The following is a 19,347-nucleotide window of genomic DNA, read 5'->3' as shown; positions in this document are numbered from 1 at the left end:
GTTTGAGGATCCTTTGGGATCACAATGTTGTAACTGTCTCAAAACATTTCTTGAGAAAATAAGTGGAATCCACACATCATAAACATTTTCATTCTCTTTGGAGTATTTATTTAGGAGTATCAGACAGGATGTAACTGAACTAATAAGTACAGGTTACATTTATGCTCTCCCTATTTTTGATATATTAATTGGCAACTCTTTATTTGAAGGTGATGTAGTTACACTTTCTACATGTACCCTACTATAGTCGAACTGTAAATTATGTATAATTACAAGCAACTAACCCTAAACCAAAGCCTAACCCTAACTGTAACTCTATAATAAGTACATGTAGTTAATTAATATTACTCAGTACTTATTTGAGTAAGTACAGTGTAACTACATCACTTTAAAATAAACTGATTAATAATTTCTGCAATATCTACATCATTCTGTAAATCTACATCATAGGCATGTTATTCTTCTCTCATAATATAATTGAAATTTCTATTCAACTAAAGTTTCTCCTATTCACATAAAAAAAACAATTAAGTTGCAGAGCAAAACAGACATTGAGAAAGACACAAAGCAGCCTCTATTGGGTGTTGTTATGACTGTAGTGATTGTCGAAGGCTTATTGGTGATTGTAGAGGGTGTAGAGGGTGTAGACGGTGTAGAGGGTGTAGAGGGCTTAACTGTGGTTGTATCTACAGAGGGACTCTTTATAGAAGTGAAACATGTGCCCACATTTCCCACCCTGTCCACAACTACCAGCTCTACTTCCTGAGAACAACAGGAAGCATTGTAGGATGCCACAGTCACATTTGTGCCATCCTCACTTATCACAATGCTTAAGCTGAGAGAGCCGTTCCCACGGTTGAAAGACACACTGGATATGCCTGTACCATTACCGTCCGTCAAGTTGGCGGAGAGTTCCCATGATGCTGTGCTGCATTCCACAGGACAGTCAGCTTTGATGCTCACTACCTGACAGACAGGGCTAGAGAAATCAATGACCTGCCAAAACAGAAAATAATAATTGAGGTTAATCAGAGTCAAAGAAAAATCAAATGCTAATACTGTTTGCATCCAAAACAATGAGTCACAAAGAAAGATATTCTCTTCATTGGAGATCAGTTACAGTACAAATAAAATGTAACAAAAGTTAAACTGAAGGTAATTTAATTTAATTAATAATGTCTACTCTTGCCGCTTTCATAACAGCTACCTTAGTCATGACACTGAACCGCAGTGCCACGTAATTCGAGTCTCCGGACCCTTGATCTTCTGCTTCAATAGTGAGTGTGACATCCGTCCCTGACTCTGTGTCAGAAGGTGCAGTCAGGGTTACAGTTCCCTGAGCGCTGCCCTCTGTCCCCATGTTCAGAGAGCTGGGGAAAGACACGCTGAAGCCACGGTCAGTCCGGGCTCGGATAGTATAGTTGCTCTCTGTATTATTACTGACCAATGTAAAGTTGAGATCAAAAGGGATTCCAGGCTCTATAGTGCTATTTGGTTGAGCCTGAAAAGGAATATGGTTAATATGGTTAGAAATATTGTCAATGTGTCAATGATTTTTTGCTGTACTATCCCTTTAAGCTCACCGTGATGGTAACTCTAGAGCCTTGTTGCTGTGTGGATGACTGTCTCTGGAATCGACTAGGCAAAGATCGAGTCGAGTCATTCAACAGCCCTTTGAGTTGGACCAGAAATGCCCCCTCTGGGATTCTGTCTACGTTGACCAGGAAGTCTGTCGCACCCACTGCTTTGATGGTTCCATTAACAACACCAGATCCTGAAGCTTCAACTAGAAGCACGTCAGTCACTGTGAATGAATCTCCTCCGGTCACGGAGACAAGCAAAGTAGCATTCCGACCTAATCAGCAATTACAGAAACATTTTTTATTTTTTTTCCCCCCATATTGATGTAAAAGCAGTTCTTCATGTTTATACACTCCAGTTCAAAAGTTTGGGGTCATTTTTTTTTTTTTTAAATTAATTAACACTTTTATTCAGCAAGGACAGCATAAATTAATCAAAAGTGTCAGTAACAACAACAAATGTCAGTAAACATTTATAATGAACTCTATTCTTCAAAAATCCTGAAAAAAATGAACATGAAATAAAAAAGTTTCCAAAAGATGTCTATATATATATATATATATATATACACACACACACACACACTATATTGCCAAAAGTTTTGTGACACCTGCCTTTACGTGCACATGAACTTTAATGACATCCCATTCTTAATCCGTAAGGTTTAATATGGAGTTGGCCCACCCTTTGCAGCTATAACAGCTTCAGCTCTTCTAGGAAGAGTTTCCACAAGGTTTAGGAGTGTGTTTATGGGAATTTTTGACCATTCTACTAGAAGCACATTTGTGAGGTCAGGCACTGATGTTGGAGGCCAGTCAAGTTCCTCCAAACCAACCCACTCATCCATGTCTTTATGGACCTTGCTTTGTCCACTGGTGCGCAGTCATGTTGGAACGGGAAGGGGCCATCCCCAAACTGTTCCCACAAAGTTGGGAACATGAAATTGTCCAAAATGTCTTGGTATGCTGAAGCATTAAGAGTTCCTTTCACTGGAACTAAGGGGCCAAGCCCAACCCCTGAAAAACAACCCCACACCATAATCCCCCCTCCACCAAACTTTACACTTGGCACAATGCAGTCAGGCAAGTACCGTTCTCCTGGCAACCGCCAAACCCAGACTCATCCATCGGACTGCCAGACAGAGAAGCGTGATTCGTCACTCCAGTGAACACGTCTCCACTGCTCTAGAGTCCAGTGGCGGCGTGCTTTACACCACTGCATCCGACGCTTTGCATTGCACTTGGTGATGTAAGGCTTGGATGCAGCTGCTCGGCCATGGAAACCCATTCCATGAAGCTCTCTACGCACTGTTCTTGAGCTAATCTGAAGGCCACACGAAGTTTGGAGGTCTGTAGCTATTGACTCTGCAGAAAGTTGCCGACTTCTGCGCACTGTGCGCCTCAGCATGCGCTGACCCCGTTCTGTGATTTTACGTGGCCTACCACTTCGTGGCTGAGTTGTTGTTGTACCACGCTTGAATTCACTGAGCTCCTGAGAGCGACCCATTCTTTCACAAATGTTTGTAGAAGCAGTCTGAATGCCTAGGTGCTTGATTTTATACACCTGTGGCAAGTTATTGGAACACCTGAATTCAGTGATTTGGAGGGGTGTCCCAATACACCAGTGGCGAGCGGTGACTTTTTTAACGGGGTATACTGGGTGGTGCGTCATGTAAAAAATGTAGTCGATGCAGTTACGTTGAATGGGTTTATAGCTAATAAGCGAGACACTCGCGTTCTCTCTAGACATTGTTAGTTTACTCATTTGCTTGCTCATGACAAATAGCAACACAGCGAAAAGTATTTCTAATATGTTGGACCTTTTATTGAGAGTAGTCTACATTTACCTGAGACGTGCCTTCACAAGCAACCGTAAGAGCTTTTGTGATGTTAGAGTCAACGGAGGCGCAACATGCGAAACGTGCATTTACAAAATATGCTGTATTTTTGTAAGTCCGCTAGGTGCCGCTAGTGTCACAGAAACGACATACTTCACCTTTAAACGTTTCAGTTTAGGACACAGATCTAAATCAGACACGACAAATAAAAAACACCATTGCGTCACTTTAAATGTATGCCAGTACTTTTTAAATTAATAATTAAAAATAAGTATAACATAATTAGTATTAGCAGCCTATTATAAATAAAAAAAATAAATAAAATGTAATTATAATTAATATAAGTAGGCTATAATAAATAAAAATATCAGTATTCTTTAAAAAATAAGTTGAAATTATGCGAACTGATGACTTTAACAAATGCACAGACTATCGATTAACATTCTCTAATAGGCCTAATTACAGCAAAGAACTTATACTTCTATACTCTTTGGTTACAGTAGGACTGTCTTAATTTATAAGTTTTCATAAAAAATCCCTATGGAGAAAATGAAATACTATGAAAATAGTTTTAGTTATGATTTTTTCCCCCATTTGGTTAAGTCTAGTTAGTTTTGTATCAAATACAATATGATTTTCGGTGATCGAGATCTGGCAGCAGCTCATTTTTCCTCTTGGGCGAGCGATCTGCTCACAGCTTATCCTGCTTATGAAATTCACCACAGGCCAGCAAACCAATGAGAACGAGGGACAATGATGATGCTCCATAACAAAAGCGCAAAGGCGCAAAAGCTGCTGTAGATCAGCTTACCCGGAAGTCACCGTAACTGGCAGATTTAAAGAAAATTACCGTCGTTTGGCAAATAATTGAATAAATAAATTACGGACAGTTACATACGCATTACCAATCATGTAGGCTTTATGGTACACCTCAAACAAGGGATTTAATAGTAATTTATAATGTTAATATTAATTGCCGAGTCCACGAATGGCTTGGGTATGCAGAGCATTCGCAGCTTATATGGACCTCAAGTCACTGATACACATACACAGAAGGATCACGTGACACTGAAGACAGGAGTAATGATGCTGAAAATTCAGCTTTGCAATCACAGGAATAAAATACATTTTAAATTATATTAAAATAAAAAACAGTTATTATAAATTGTAATAATATTTCACAATATTACTGTTTCTACTGTATTTTTTATTAAATAAATGCAGCCTTGGTGAGCATAAGAGACTTCTTTTAAAACATTTTAAAAAATCTTCAAAACTTTTGAACGGTAGTGTCAAAATAAATGATCAACTATCTAGAAATAATCAAGAGGAAATATCAAATGAAAAAAAAGATGGTATCATACCAATGAATGGACGATTGGCTTTCAGTGTGAGGTCACCTCCCTCTATCTGCTCCACAAAGTTAAAGAGAAAGTTCACAGAACTCTGACCTGTAGTAGTCACAATTAAAATATAGTGAAATGAAACATTATTGCAATCTTCCAATAAAAACTTCAAAATTCAAGTTTTGACTAAAAATAAATGTAATAATGATTATATATTTGATTAAAAATTAAAATCTCAATAGTTTACATATCTGGCAGATTAAAAAAATCTTTACCAGTGACTTTAAGGCTGTAGAAGCGTGTAGAGTTAATGCTGATCTTCCATTCCCCTGTCTGGGTGTCAGAGTTTAGTTTTACTCTCCTTAAATTCCCAACAGTCAGGATGCTACCCAGAGGACCATCTGCCACTGAACTTGACTGAGACACACCTGAAAGACAGGGGATTCATAGCTTATTTTTAACAATGATTTTGGCATCTGGATTTTTGTATTGCAGAAAATAAAACCCTCATATCAACACACAATGTTCAAGGTGTTTTGGCTCACCTGTAGGGCTGTAGAGGGTAAAGACTGGAGAGTCTCCGGTGACATACACAGTCACATTGGACAGAGATGGATCCAACACAAAAGAAAAGCTTTCTGCAATGGCTGGACTTCTCACTACGTAAAGAACAGTCACCTTCAAGAAACACAGAGATGTTTTCAATATGTTGCAGTATTTCATAGCAAAATTCCAATCACTAAATTGAAATATATATTTTAAAGCTGCTGCCCGTAACTTTTTGTGTGTTCAAAATTTACAAAAATTATATAATGAGAATGTACAACATGAATCCATTTTCCAAACCGTGTTTTTGTCTTACCCTGAATCATTATGGTACACTTATAATAAGTGTTTATATTCAGACTATTTTAGACCGGTCTGGTAGGAACCGCTGTGGAGTTGCACAGTACCTGCGTGACTTGTCATTGACATAAACAGAGAGAAGTAGCTCCAGCTACAATGTTCTTCAAGATGCATGCTGTTCTGTTTATTAACGGCTAGAGCACCAAAAGTTACAGACTGCAGCTTTAAAAAAAAAAAAAAAAAAAAATGAATATATATATATATATATATATATATATATATATATATATTATAAGTGCTTCATATGGCAACAGGACAATGACCCAAAACACTAGTACTGCCAACTTAATCAAGGAGATTATCATGAAATTTTGGGTCTTAGATTGGTCTCCAGATTTAAATCCTATTTAACATGCATTTCACCAGCTGAAGAGGAGACTAAAGGCAGAAACTCCCTAAATCAAGCAACCATTGAAAATGGCTGTATTAAAGGCCTGGAAAAGCATTTCAAAGTGTGAAAGCAAGAGTCTGGTGATGTCTATGGGTCACAGACTCGCTTCTGTTATTGTTTGCAAGGGATTTACAATTAAATATTAGCTTTTACACATTTACATTTACTTTAAGTTAAACCATCCCAATACTTATGCTCACATTTGGCAGAGGGAAGTGCTGTTCTTCTTAGTTGGTAAAACATTTTGTGTTGAAACAGTCAATAATAAAATGTAACAGTCTGTACTTCTGCCTCATATTAATCTAATCATATTTATAGATGTCTTGACACCACAGCTAACAGAGCAATTTTGTCTTTACTGTTTCAATACTTATGGAGGACACTGTATGTATATATATATATTGCAAAGAGCAAAAATGCAAAAACAATATTTTGGGGTGAATACTTCCATTTTTTTTAATATATTTTTCCATACTAAATAAGTTATCCGCTTGTTAAGTCGTGACGTAAGGAACGCCGTTTCTGGGTCCGAGCCTCAACTCGTTTCACTTGCAAATGCCATTGACGGCCGTTTATGAGCGCTATTTATTCATATTAAACATCAAACATTTTAAAAAGTTAAACATTTTAAATACTTACAGTCTACACAACAGTCTCCGTGCTCACAGCGTCACAGACATTAATATTTTAACGATTTATAAAAGATGAATCACTATCTGGTCATCTGGAATTTTGGTATGGAGATAAAGGTTATTAGATTTTTTTTTGTAGTATTACACCACACTGTGTGTGTATATTAGCACCGTTTGTTGTTATTCTTGTGGTATGAGATAGAGCGTTTGGACCCGGAAGCGCTGCCGCGTGACGTCAGACTTAACAAGATAGTTCAAACAAAAATAAAAACTCATCTGTCCCTTATGTTCCATGATGATTTTACTTTTTGATTTATCTCTTTAAGTCATTGTCAGAACATACCAGGGCTGAGGTAGATGCATCAGTAATGACTGCAGTGGCCTGAGAAAGTGAAGCCCTTGTGACCTCTATGGCCTGTCCACCAGAAATATAAGCCAGGTCTCTGTACAGCTGCATGTCTGACTGAGGGATTGATCTTGAATTAAACTGTTGAGATTGTGAGACATCCCGTCTTCTACGGAATGAGACAGGGTTAGTCAACATGAAAGTGACCTGGATGACAGGGAGAAAGTGCAGAGAGCAGACAGAAATGCAGAAAAAAATGTCAGTTACAATTCAACAACACAGTAAGTTAGCAGCAATGAGTAATCTGCAGGCACTCACTGTTGACTTAGTGATTTGTATCATGGCCTGAACGATGCTTCTCAATTCAGAGTCCTTTGCTGAAGCATCAGTGAAAACAAAAATGTCTGAAGATGGAGGAGCACCTGCTAGTGCCAACTGGAGAACCATGAAGATAAAAAAAAAGATAAGAGGAGCTCAAAATTATTATCATTTCTAATCTTATGTACGGTATCTTTGAATAGGAGTGTTTCCCTAGCATAAATAAAGGTTTACAAAACTCTCCAAAAGACATATATGGTGGGACACACACACACACACACACACACACACACACACACACACACACACACACCAGCAGTCCTGACAGGCACATCTCTGGTTCGTCTCCTCCTTCAGATGCTGTAAGGGAATTGATTCTCGCTTTGAAAACATCTGCATCCTTAGTCCTTGTCAGAGGTCCAAAGTCTGTATGACACAAACACATCACAGAAGGCTATACAGCAACAATAATGTTTTACATAATTTAAATCGAATATAAATTTAATAATAACTGAAATATTTTGTATATCTTTATATTTATTTCCACTAACTGTTGTTTAGCTATCATTCAGATCCTCTGTAAACACCATTGAATTGATGATGGCAGGCATATGTACCTGGCCATCTGCCATCTTGGTTTGGAGAAGAAAAAAAAAATCCACATACAACAGCTTGCCACAGTGTGGCAGGGTGGCAGTGTGTTGATGCACTAGTATCCACTGTAGTAGTTGGTGCAACCAAAGAGCATAGAACGCAAGAGGCAAAACTCTTATCCTTTTTGGGAAACAGCCACTAACGCGGCCGCCATTATGGGGTGAAAATGCCAACTGGACCATAGAATCCTTCATATCTTACACACATCTTTCACAACCAAATCAGAAGCGCAATAGAACATTTTTCAAATTAAGTCATCAGTAAATTTTATGGCACCTAAGGTAAATGTTGTATTGTCTTATATATGTTTTATTTTACCAGTTGTGGAATCCAACCATTCAACCATCCGAGGTAACGTAGTTAGCCGTAGTTAACGTATTGAGTATTTCCATTTTATGCAACTTTACACATTTATTAATAGTAAATTAATAATTAATACATTTAAGATCATCATGTTTGCAGCGAACAATATAGATCAGACCTAATGGAATAATAATATTACTCCACTATCTGAATTGAAATATATAGCCTATATTGTAGGTTTTAATGGATCACGCTACAAACATAATGATCATATAATACATGATGCATTGCTGTGTCCGTTATCACATAATTCCCACTTCTGGACACTTCTGCTTTAACATACAACACTGCAAAACAAGCTGTTATTTTCTGTTTTATATTTATTGTCCAACATTACCAAATTTTCTGATGCATGTCCTTAATTTAATTTCATATGTTGGTATTAATTCAGTGTTTATAATGCTAATACTTGAACTTCAAAGAATTTTAACCCAAACTGACTGGGTTTCTAGAGAGCAAAGGTTTTGTGAAAAAAGTGGAAGACAAAGTCTGTAAAATAAACTGTTGGGATTTGATGATCACTAGTGATAATATTTTATTCTGTGTTGTCATCATTCAGGTTGGATTTTAGCTTTAATGTACGTTTTTTTTTTTAAACAAAGCAGCTGATATTGCCATAGAAACTAGTGGACAGATGAGTCACTTTCACCCCAAAATGGCGGAAACGCAGGGCTGCTGCTTTGGTGCAACTATGGCCCGGTTTCACAGACAGGGCTTAGCCTAAGGATTAGGCCTTAGTTCAATTAAGGCATTTAAGTAGCTTTTATAAACGTTCACTAGAAAATCACATTACTGGTGTGCATCTTGAAACAAAACAATGGCACACAGCCTACGCCGTACACTGAAGTATAAATCAGCCTTTACTTTCAGTTAAAACAGCTCAAACATGCATTTTAGTCTAGGACTAGCTTAAGCCTTGTCTGTGAAACTGCGGGTATATGCATTAAAACCCAAGCATAAGCAAGAAAATGGCTTTTTGAATTGCTGTCCACTGTAGTGACCTCTATACCTAAAAGGGTTAATATATTCCATAAACAGCTCACTCACAGATCATTTCATGTTCAGGTAATTGCAAGTTCAAGTTAGACTTGAACATGAACAAAAGTGATGATGTGTTTACTAATTATTCCATCTATTTCCTCTTGATGCAAATGCATCAATGAATGTTTGGTGCATTCAGGCTCATTTGCACACACACGTTATGGGCAGGCATTCATGCTGACAGCGTGATCAGCCAATTACAACATTACCATGCCACACTTTAGGAATTCAAAAAGTGTCATCACTGGTGTAACGACAGTGTTATACAAATTAGTAGTCTGTAGAATATTAAATCTCATATTTCTTTTTTTTTTTTTTTTTTTTTTCTACTGTTGATTATTTTGTCATTCAAAACAATGTTTTGAGGCACTGCCTATTTTGCTTCTGTTAAAAAAAATAATTAAAAAAAATAAAAAACTGGATTATATATAGGTCTAAATACATAATATGACCTGGATCATTAAATGGGACTAGAATGTATCCCGAAGGTTCTTCCGGAGTTCCTCTCCTGCTGTCTATGATACTGAAGGACACTCTCTTGGCTTCTTCAATGTCATCAGACATACTGCCCGTGGTGTCAATCACAAAAGCCAGAACTGGGGTTCTGAGCCCCATCAACCTGAGAGAAAAAAAAGAAACAAATATAATTGACTAAACCTGGAAGCACTATAAATTTCTGACACTATAACTAAAGAAATTTGTGTATTACCATCAGATGAAATGGCATTTCCCCCCCATTTTTCCTAACTGTCCCCCAAAGATATTTACAATACTGCAGCCTATATAATTCAGTGTTATCCTGTTTACGTAGCATTGCTCGTCCTCATATTACACACTGCTGACTGTTATATCAAGTTTTTTCTGAGTGAACTTTTCGAACTATAAAGGTAAGAATAACTCTTATTCACTCCAATTGTCGCGTTTTCCATCACTGTTTGACATTTTTACTAGCATACGCAGAAACGACTGTTTATTCATCGCGCAGTGTTTCCGTGACTGCCCAAAGCACGTGAATATAAGGCACACTTTGGCTGCTCCAGAGCAGGGTTTCATTACCCCGGGTAAAAAGCTGTGCTAACCCAGCATCTAAATTACAAGTGTGAAACGCTCCTTTACCTGGGGTTAAAAAATGGGGTTTAGAACGACGATAACCCAGGGTTAAGCGCAGTGTGAAAAGCCCTAAAAGAGCCCAAACCCATGTGTGGTGTAAAAGGAAGGTCCATGTACCAAAGAAAGTCTTGGTTGCCTGTGGCCAGTCGGATGTCTTCTAGCAGTTCCATAGTAGCGTTGATGGCCATGTCAGCAGCACGCTGGTGAAGGAAGCCATGACTTGAGCTGATGTCATCCTTGTTGATGCCTCCGGTGGGGTCTCCATAACTGGTCCTATCAAGAAAGCCGCCATGGCTACACTTGCCTGAGAAAAAATTATATCATTATGTAAATTTGTGGTCCCAATTTCAAACGTCCTGTGGTCTGTGATGATATACATAGAAGTTATAATTGAAAAGCAGATCAATACTACACATGGGATGGTAAGCATCCTTACCTGCAGGTTTTTCAGAGGAGAAAATGTCGAAATATCCTGAAGTTAGTTTCTTATGCAGTAATATTTCTGCGAGAATATTATCACTACAGTCTTCCCCAATGCAGTTTTTGCATGTTGGTGTGCTGCGGTCTGTACATACAGATAAAAGATGTGAAACTAAACACTCTAGAAATTGTAGAATGAGGGTAATATTATTTTGTCATACCTGCTAGATTGTTAAGAGGAAGGTCAGGCTTGATCAGAGTGCTGAAAGGAGCAGTGCTTCCCAGTTCCACCCAGTTACTGTGGCTATAGAAGTCCTGCACACAAACATACCAACAACACAGTGTTCACATAATTCACACACACACACACACACACACACACACACACACACACACACACACACACACACACACACACACACTCTTTGGGTTTCTGTTTTATGGGGACTTTTCATAGACATGATTTTTATACTGTACAAACTGTATGTTCTGTCCCCTAAACCTATCCATCACAGAAATCTTTCTGCATTTTTCCATAAAAAAAAAAAACAAAAAAAAACATTTAGTGTGATTTATAAGCTGTTTTCCTTATGGGGACCAAAAAAAATATCCCCACAAGATCAAACATTTCAAGTATTACTATCCTTATTGTTATTTATTACAGATCAAAAAATACTGTCCAAAATTATAAAAGTATTTATACACTTTGTGGTCATCAAACATAGTGGAAAATGTGCATAGTTCAATTGCGGTAGTTAAACTAAACCTGAACTGGAGCATTGACTTTATAAAAATTCCGTTGAGAGCTAATTAAAAATTATAATGTCATAATTTATGCAGATGTTACTTGGTTGAACTTGTTTTCTATGCACTGAAATACATTTTTATTTAAACAAACAAGTTAAGTGTCCAAAATTGTTTAAATACTCTTGGGGTCAATATATAAAAGAGGGGTTTGCATTATAAGTTTAAAAAAGATAAATAGACATTTTAAAATGCATAATTTATTTTTTTCTTATTTTTATTTTACCAGAAAGTCCCATTGAGATAGATGATCTGTTTTATAAGAGAGACCAAAGTAGCAGCCATGCAAACTCATAATTAAAATACAACATATACAACACGACTCCTTCAACACTTTCTTTATGATTTTCTTAAATTCATCAATAGATACAAGTTTGTTATTTTCCATGACCAAGTTGCAAAATAGGAAAATGCCATTTTTCCCAAATCTGTCAAAACCCAAAGCATTTAAAAAGCAACCACTTGGAGGAACACAACTGGGAACTACCAGAGCTAAAACAAAGTAGGTTGAAGAGGTAATAATTCATACAATAAGAGAAGAGTGAAATGGCACCTCCATATAAATAGTGCTAGCAATGACAAGGTCTCCTGAACTCCTGGGAATGCATGAACTGATAACATGCAGATTAAATGCAACGTAAGTCACTTTGGATAAAAGTGTCTGCCAAATGCATAAATGTAATGTAAATATAAAACACAAATATAAATACTGGCATAGAACCAGTTTGAAATTTAAAAAAAGATTACAGAAAACCCATACTGTAATCTCCATTCATAACATACCTGTAGAGTATGACATAGAGCCCCCAGTGTGATACGGGCAAAGATATAGCTCTCCTGCTGAACGCTGGCCTTTACTACAGCCATGCCACGAGTGATGAGTTCCCGACCCTCAACGAAAGCCTCATTATCTATGTGATGCGCCGCACTCAGTGCAAACTTTACATCTATGGCTGCATTGCTTAGATAAATCTCTGTTATAGCTGAATAAAATTCCAGAGAAGAGAGGGCAGAAGATGAATCAGGAGATGTTGCGCAGGCTTTTTGGACAGCAGATGCAGTCAGATAGTTGTTTATCTGAAGGTGAGGTGTGGAAAGAGGAGAATATTATTATTATTATTATTATTATTTAAATAACTCAAAAAATAACTCAAAAAATTAATTATAACTCAAATTCCATGTTTTTCAGGTTTGTGTGTAGCATAACTTGAGACTTAGCAACTTAGAAAGAGCAGTTTTAAAACTCACATTTGAGATCTATCTGTCTATCTATTGTTTTTTGATAGACTGTATTGCCTTCAAAACATTAACACTTTAAACTTTAAAACTACTTTAAACTTCAAACTACATCAAATTGAAAACCTTCAAACTTCAAGCTTTTAAAACTTTGTCAAACTTTCTGGTCCAGCTTTCTCAAGCCAACTTCAAAGTTTGTTTACAAACTTTGTTCATCTAGTTTATGTTGTAAGTCTCTTCAAGGAATGTTAATCACAGACCTTTTTTTTTTACTCATTACTAATTTGAATGAATCTAAAATGCAAATTATCTTCCTGGTTCTAAGAACAATTCAGTTTGTTCACTCCTATATTCTTTTCTTACAGCCAGTGTAAAGTCTCGTCCCTGGGCAGTGGCTATGTCACGGCACACTTCTGCTGTCTTGCGAAGGATGGCCATCTGAGTGATTTCTCTATGGGTCATGGAACCATCATGAAAAAGAGGTTTGAATGCTGCCACCTGGGGGGGTTGAAACAAGGCCCCCCAAAGAAGAAATACAGCCACTACAACCAGTGAAGCCATGGCTGTCCACAATAATAGGTGCTGTGGGGAAAATTCAGTTTGAAAATTCAGTCTTCTCTCACCAGTGAAGAAAAGCTTGATGAAACATTTCACTAAACATTATTACAAATAAACAGTTCACATATCTTTAACTGGAAATGTACTCAAAATATTACATATTACTCAACCAGAGAAAAATTATAAATAAGTTAGAGTTTTTTTTTTTTTTTTTTTACCTTTTCGCAGATTTTCCCTTAATACTGTAACTTACGCACAACCTCTGTTACTGTATTTATACACCTTTAGACACGCCATGAATGTCAGCGTCACATTTTGGGATGTAAATTAGGGATTGCATAAATGAAAATCCTTTCCGTGTGTGTTGCCAAGAAAATCAGTAAGGAAGAACATTTACTTCCTTATTAACCTCTATTGTTGACTGTGCCTTTTTCAAATCCAATCTTAACTCACCTCTGTTACCTTGACAACACTTAATGTCCTGTAAGTAACAGGTTACAAAATAATATTGCAAACCTATTAAACTTAATATTGCAAGCATTTGCAAACTTATAAAACCGTAAAAAACTGATGCTTCAAACGTTCCCGAAACTTTAAAGATCACAATCATACATGTCATTTTATTAATTCAGTCCACTTACAATGTATTATAATCATGTGACAGGAGTTCAGTTAAGTCAATAAGCCAAGGAGAGGCTGAAGAGTGAAAGCAAATGTAAAAAGGAAAACCAACACTATGTCATAAGCTTGTATAATACTGCTGCCCCTTTTATGAACTTTGTCTTTAATAAACTTCTAAAACAAGATCAAGAATAGAGTCTATGTTACTGTTGAAACCACAGCTTATCCACAAATCTAGTCCCAAACACACCTGTTTACTTACTTCAGAAAGTGAGTGAAATTTCAATAATAAACCTTAATTCTTAAATATTTACAAAGACTCATTTACACCTGACAATTCAAGACAAGTAAAGATTGCAACATAAATTGGTACTTGCTGTGCTAAAAAGAATCATACAAAATGGGAAACAAAAAAACAGGAGAAAGAAAGGCACATGCAAAGTGAGTAACATCCACTGAAAATAGCACTTGCTGTGGAGACAGTGAGTTGCACTATGGCATAATTGAGGTCTGTGGACCCCGGAGCTTCTGCCTCAATAGTGAGTGTGACAGCCGTCCTAGACTCGGTTTTAGAAGGTACGGTCAGTGTGACGCTTCCCTGAGCGCTTCCTCCTGCAACCAGGTTTAGAGAGCTGGGGAAAGACACGTCTGTCTCCACCAGGTCAGTCCTGGCTCGGATAGTGTAGTTGCCGCCTATAGTGTTAGAGGCTACTGTGAAGTTAAGACTGAATGGGACTCCAGGCAGTGTAGTGTTCTGCGATTGGGCCTGTGGAGGAACAGATATGGTTAATGTATATTATTTCTGTCATACAATGATGCATTTTTGATGCTCTTTTTGTACTAAACTGTGATGTAAATTTAAGCGCATTTTGTTTTATGATTGTTGTAAATTACAGCTATTTGTGTTTGTGTACGCAACATTTTTCCAGATAATTCTTACTGTGATGGTTATTCTAGATCCTATATATTGGGTGGGTGACTGTCTCTGGAATCGACTAGGTATCAAGTCGAGTCATTCAACAGCCCTTTGAGTTGGACCAGAAATGCCCCCTCTGGGATTCTGTCTACGCTGACCAGGAAGTCTGTCGCACCCACTGCTTTGATGGTTCCATTAACAACACCAGATCCTGAAGCTTCAACTAGAAGCACGTCAGTGAATCAATCTCCTCCAGTCACAGAGACAAGCAAAGTAGCATTCTGACCTGTTCGGCAATCACAGAAACATTTTGAAGTATCAGAACTATTGTATGTATGTTTGTGACAAACAGAAAAAAAAACTTTTCAAACTTAAGGTGCGGTGACAAAATTTCACCACGCAAAATAGATCCATTGTCCACTGTCAATAGTGTAATGATGTAAGCCAGAAATGGGCAACTTTGGTGTTGGAGGGCCACTGTCCTGCAGATTTTAGCTCCAACCCTGACAAAATCTCACCTGCCTGTAGCTTTCTAGTAATCCTGAAGACATTGATTAGCTGGTTCAGGTGTGTTTGATTAGGGTTGGAGCAAAACTCTGCAGGACAGACCAAAGTTGCCCATCTCTGATGTAAGCTCACACAGCAGTCACTTTAAAACCAAGCAGTGTTCTGGTGAATTGGTGAATTTGCTTGAAAAAGTTGAACACAATGTGAAATCTGCAAGTATAAATGTTTCACCCTTACACAAATTTCCAGACTGCACAGATTCCTATTGAAATCACTGGATTTTACCTGTGAAATTTCGCTGAGTAATGGTAAATGTGACCACACCTTGTAGCAAAATTATTTTGTGTGGAATTTTCCAATCGATTAAAAATATATTTTGAATATAAATTATATGATGCCTAACATCCATGACCCTACAGAGGACAAATTGTTTGAAGAATGAATGGATGAATGATGCATGATGTTATACCAATAAAAGGGCGGGTGAAAATCTGTCCCCATGAGTCTCCATGACCTCCCTCAATTATCTCCACAAAGTAAACGAGGACGTCCACAGAACTCTGACCTGTATTCACAATTAAAGGAATTCTGAATTATGGACAGGCATATGGGTGTTTATTTTGCTTTGACAAACAGAGTTATTATTTTCTGTGATAATTGACAGGATAAGAGCTTAATTAGCATTTTACATTGTTTAATTGTACATGGCAGTAAATCACCACCTGAAACTTTATGGTGAATATTCCATGTCCCATACAACAGTTTTCTTTTCAGAAGCTTTTCTAGAGATATTTATTGTAAAAGGTATTTTAAGTTAAATTGAATGGGTAAAAATATATATCTGGTTAAAAAACAAAAACAAACAACCAAAAAAAAACAAAAAAAACATTGGAAACTTTAAAAGCAAGTCATACACAAAAAATGAAAACTCTTCCATTTCCCTGTCTGGTTGCCAGAGCTGATTTTTAATCTCTTTAAATTCCCAACAGTCAGGATGCTACCCAGAGGACCAACTGCCACTGAACCTGCCTGAGACACACCTGAAAGTGGCATTCATTAAATCAGATGTTAATTGCATAATAATTATCATATAATCCTACTTGCAAAGCCTTGACATGCTATGTAGCCCTAAAGGGATACTCCACCCAAAAATTAAAATTCTCTTATCATTTACTCACCCTCTTGCCATCCCAGATGTACACGAGTTTCTTTCTTCAGATAAATACAAACAAGGATTTAAAAAAAAAAAATAATCCATCTCTGTGAGTACATAAAATGCAAGTGGATGGGTCCCTCAAAGTTGATGCTTCAAAAACCACACAAAGCAAACACAACAGTAATCCATACAATCACACTTGAATAATCAATGTCTTCTGAAGCGAAACGATAAGTGTGGGTAAGAAAAATACTAATATTTTAAACATTTTAAACTAAACCTTCCGGCCAATGGTTATATGCGGGTTAATGAGAGCATCATGTTCAAAGTTTTACATCAGCATGAAGCTCACATGAGAAGTGATGCGGAAGCACAAAGAAACATAACTTCTCATGCGAGCTTCACACATGCTGATATTTACGTCAAGCGTGAATTCATGTAGGCTAGACAGTTGACTGGAAGCAATGGTTTATAATAAAAATTTTTAAATATTACTTTTTTCCTACCTACACCTATCATTTAGCTTCAGACAACACTGATTCATCAACTGTGGTTGGAAATTACCACCGTTTTTTTTGTTTGTTTTGTTTTTTTGAGGCGTCAACTTTGAGAGACCTATTATATGTAATCATAGATATGGACTATTGTTCTAAAAATATTTCTTTATGTTTATCTGAAGAAAAAAAATCATACACATCTGGGACAGCATGAAGGTGAGTAAAAGATGAGAAATTATGAAACTATGAAACTGGTTTATCAAGCACATACTGTATATGGGTATTCTGTCACTGGCTCACCTGTAGGGCTCTAGAAGGTAAAGACTGGAGAGTCTCCAGTGACATACACAGTCACATTGGACAGAGATGGATCCAACACAAAAGAAAGGTTTTCTACAATGGCTGGACTTCTCTCTACGTAAAGAACAGTCACCTTCAAGAAACACAGGTTTTACTGCATTTGAGTGTTAAAGAGTTGCCTCAGAACAGCACCGCACAAATTAAAGCATTTAGATTAGGAGATGATTTGTGGTATACAGCAACTTACACTTACAGTCAAACCAAAATTAATTCAGACACCTTGAACATTTCATTCATTAATACAGTTTATTCACTATAGTTTAAAAAAATGGTAATAAATATGACAATCAAAAATATCTTAATTTGTGTTCCGAAGATGAATGAAGGTCTTACGGGTGTGGAACGACATGAGTGTGAGTAATTAATGACAGAATTTTCATTTTTGGGTGAACTAACCCTTTAATGAAGTGAATCAGGAAATCATCGGTTATACTGTTATGTCTGATCATCTCTCCTTTCTTGCGTTTGTAGGAAAGTGTGGTTGGATTGCCACGGCAGGCTGGTGGAGTCCAGCCACCTCATGGAGGACCGGGGGGTGTGGCCTCAACAGGGCCTAATGGGGCAGGGCCTGACAGTTATCTGGCCAATCCACAGCAGGCGGCCATGATGCAGAAGATGATGGCTATGGAGCAGGAAAAGAGGGTCCAGATCCATATGATGGAGCAGCAGAAAGCACAGCTTATGAGAGAACAGAGACAACAGCAGCAGCAGCACATGCTGGCAGAACAGGTGAGTGCCATTGACACCATAGACATACAGTGCTTTTCTGCTTTCTGTTCAGTTGTTTGTGACCATTGATAAAGAATTTTGATAATCATCTAGTTTTCTGCTTCGCTTTCCCTCTTTTTCCAGTTACAAAAGCAGCAGCATCTCCCCAGACAGATGAGTCAGGCGCAGAGGAATCCATACCCACTCCAGCAGTTTCAAGGCAAGACACATACATATACAACGAAAGGAGGATAATATCCATACCCACAATCTAAACGCTTTGCCACTAGTTGTAATGACCATATTACTTCATGTGGCTAAAGGGCTTATAGTGTTATACAAGCACTGTAAGGACCTGAAGTGGATAGTAATGTGAAAAATCTGAACTTCCTCTATTTAAAACTGAAAAATAAACGGTCTGTATTTTAGTTCATTAATGTTAATGTAATGTAAACATTATTATTAATGTAGACATTTGACTTTAAGACAAGTCAGTTCACTCAGTGGTCATTTTGGTAACACTCCCAGGCAGCTACTTTCAGTGTAGATAATAAGTACAACTTCTGTCTACTAGAATGGAGACCAAAAAGTTTGCCAAGATTACCTTTTAATAACATATTTCATATCAGCAGTAAAATCTGACAACAATATCAGAAATGTATATATATGTATTACATATAATAAGTTAATACATTCAGAGAGCCTGGAACTAAAATTCTCAAGATGTTATTCACTAAAAAAATCTCTTAAATGTTATTTGCATTTATTTAAATTAATCAAAGATCACATCAGGATGTGTAACGCCAATTTCAATGTCTGTAATTTCTGTTCACTCCATTATTGAACTTCGTTGTCTCAAAATATAACTGTAATTAAATATTCTAAAAGATGCTTAACTGTTTTAGGCTGTTTGGACTATATAATCCTAAATCTGGCAATATAATATTGTCCCTTATATACATGTTCCTGTAATGACCACTAGATGGCAGCAAGGTTTTTTACTAAAGCTCCAAAATGCAAACAGAGCCCCTTGATTGAG

The 19,347-nt window shown here is 37.2% G+C and overlaps 2 protein-coding genes across 4 annotated transcripts in view; both read right to left on the bottom strand.

Moving 5' to 3' along the window:
* Nucleotides 1-14,550, bottom strand: part of LOC127516467 (von Willebrand factor A domain-containing protein 7-like) — a 44,903-nt gene extending 30,353 nt beyond the window's left edge. The window contains exons 1-15 of one of the 2 annotated variants that reach the window (XM_051901158.1): nt 13,349-14,550; nt 12,533-12,826; nt 11,167-11,260; nt 10,962-11,090; nt 10,643-10,829; nt 9,868-10,034; nt 7,671-7,783; nt 7,358-7,474; nt 7,037-7,246; nt 5,310-5,442; nt 5,040-5,192; nt 4,783-4,869; nt 1,584-1,855; nt 1,208-1,501; nt 153-996 (exon numbers count right to left, since the gene is read on the bottom strand). In XM_051901158.1, the coding sequence (XP_051757118.1) occupies nt 511-996; nt 1,208-1,501; nt 1,584-1,855; nt 4,783-4,869; nt 5,040-5,192; nt 5,310-5,442; nt 7,037-7,246; nt 7,358-7,474; nt 7,671-7,783; nt 9,868-10,034; nt 10,643-10,829; nt 10,962-11,090; nt 11,167-11,260; nt 12,533-12,826; nt 13,349-13,546 (2,934 nt within the window). In that variant the 5' untranslated portion in view covers nt 13,547-14,550 and the 3' untranslated portion in view covers nt 153-510. Of the gene's footprint in view, nt 1-152; nt 997-1,207; nt 1,502-1,583; nt 1,856-4,782; nt 4,870-5,039; nt 5,193-5,309; nt 5,443-7,036; nt 7,247-7,357; nt 7,475-7,670; nt 7,784-9,867; nt 10,035-10,642; nt 10,830-10,961; nt 11,091-11,166; nt 11,261-12,532; nt 12,827-13,348 lie in introns of those variants that run through there. The other variant, XM_051901149.1, reaches the window with a different exon arrangement.
* LOC127516499 (von Willebrand factor A domain-containing protein 7-like) overlaps nt 1-19,347 on the bottom strand; it is a 55,923-nt gene that overhangs the window by 5,932 nt on the left and 30,644 nt on the right. Inside the window, exon 15 of one of the 2 annotated variants that reach the window (XM_051901251.1) lies at nt 14,734-14,930. The exons of the other annotated variant lie outside the window; for it this stretch is intronic. Coding sequence (XP_051757211.1) covers nt 14,884-14,930 — 47 coding nt within the window. The 3' untranslated portion in view covers nt 14,734-14,883. Of the gene's footprint in view, nt 1-14,733; nt 14,931-19,347 lie in introns of those variants that run through there. 2 annotated transcript variants of the gene reach the window in all.

This window comes from Ctenopharyngodon idella, chromosome 1 (genome assembly GCF_019924925.1).
Source record: "Ctenopharyngodon idella isolate HZGC_01 chromosome 1, HZGC01, whole genome shotgun sequence".
Lineage (NCBI taxonomy): Eukaryota > Metazoa > Chordata > Actinopteri > Cypriniformes > Xenocyprididae > Ctenopharyngodon > Ctenopharyngodon idella.
This window is presented reverse-complemented; position numbering and strand designations above follow the sequence as displayed.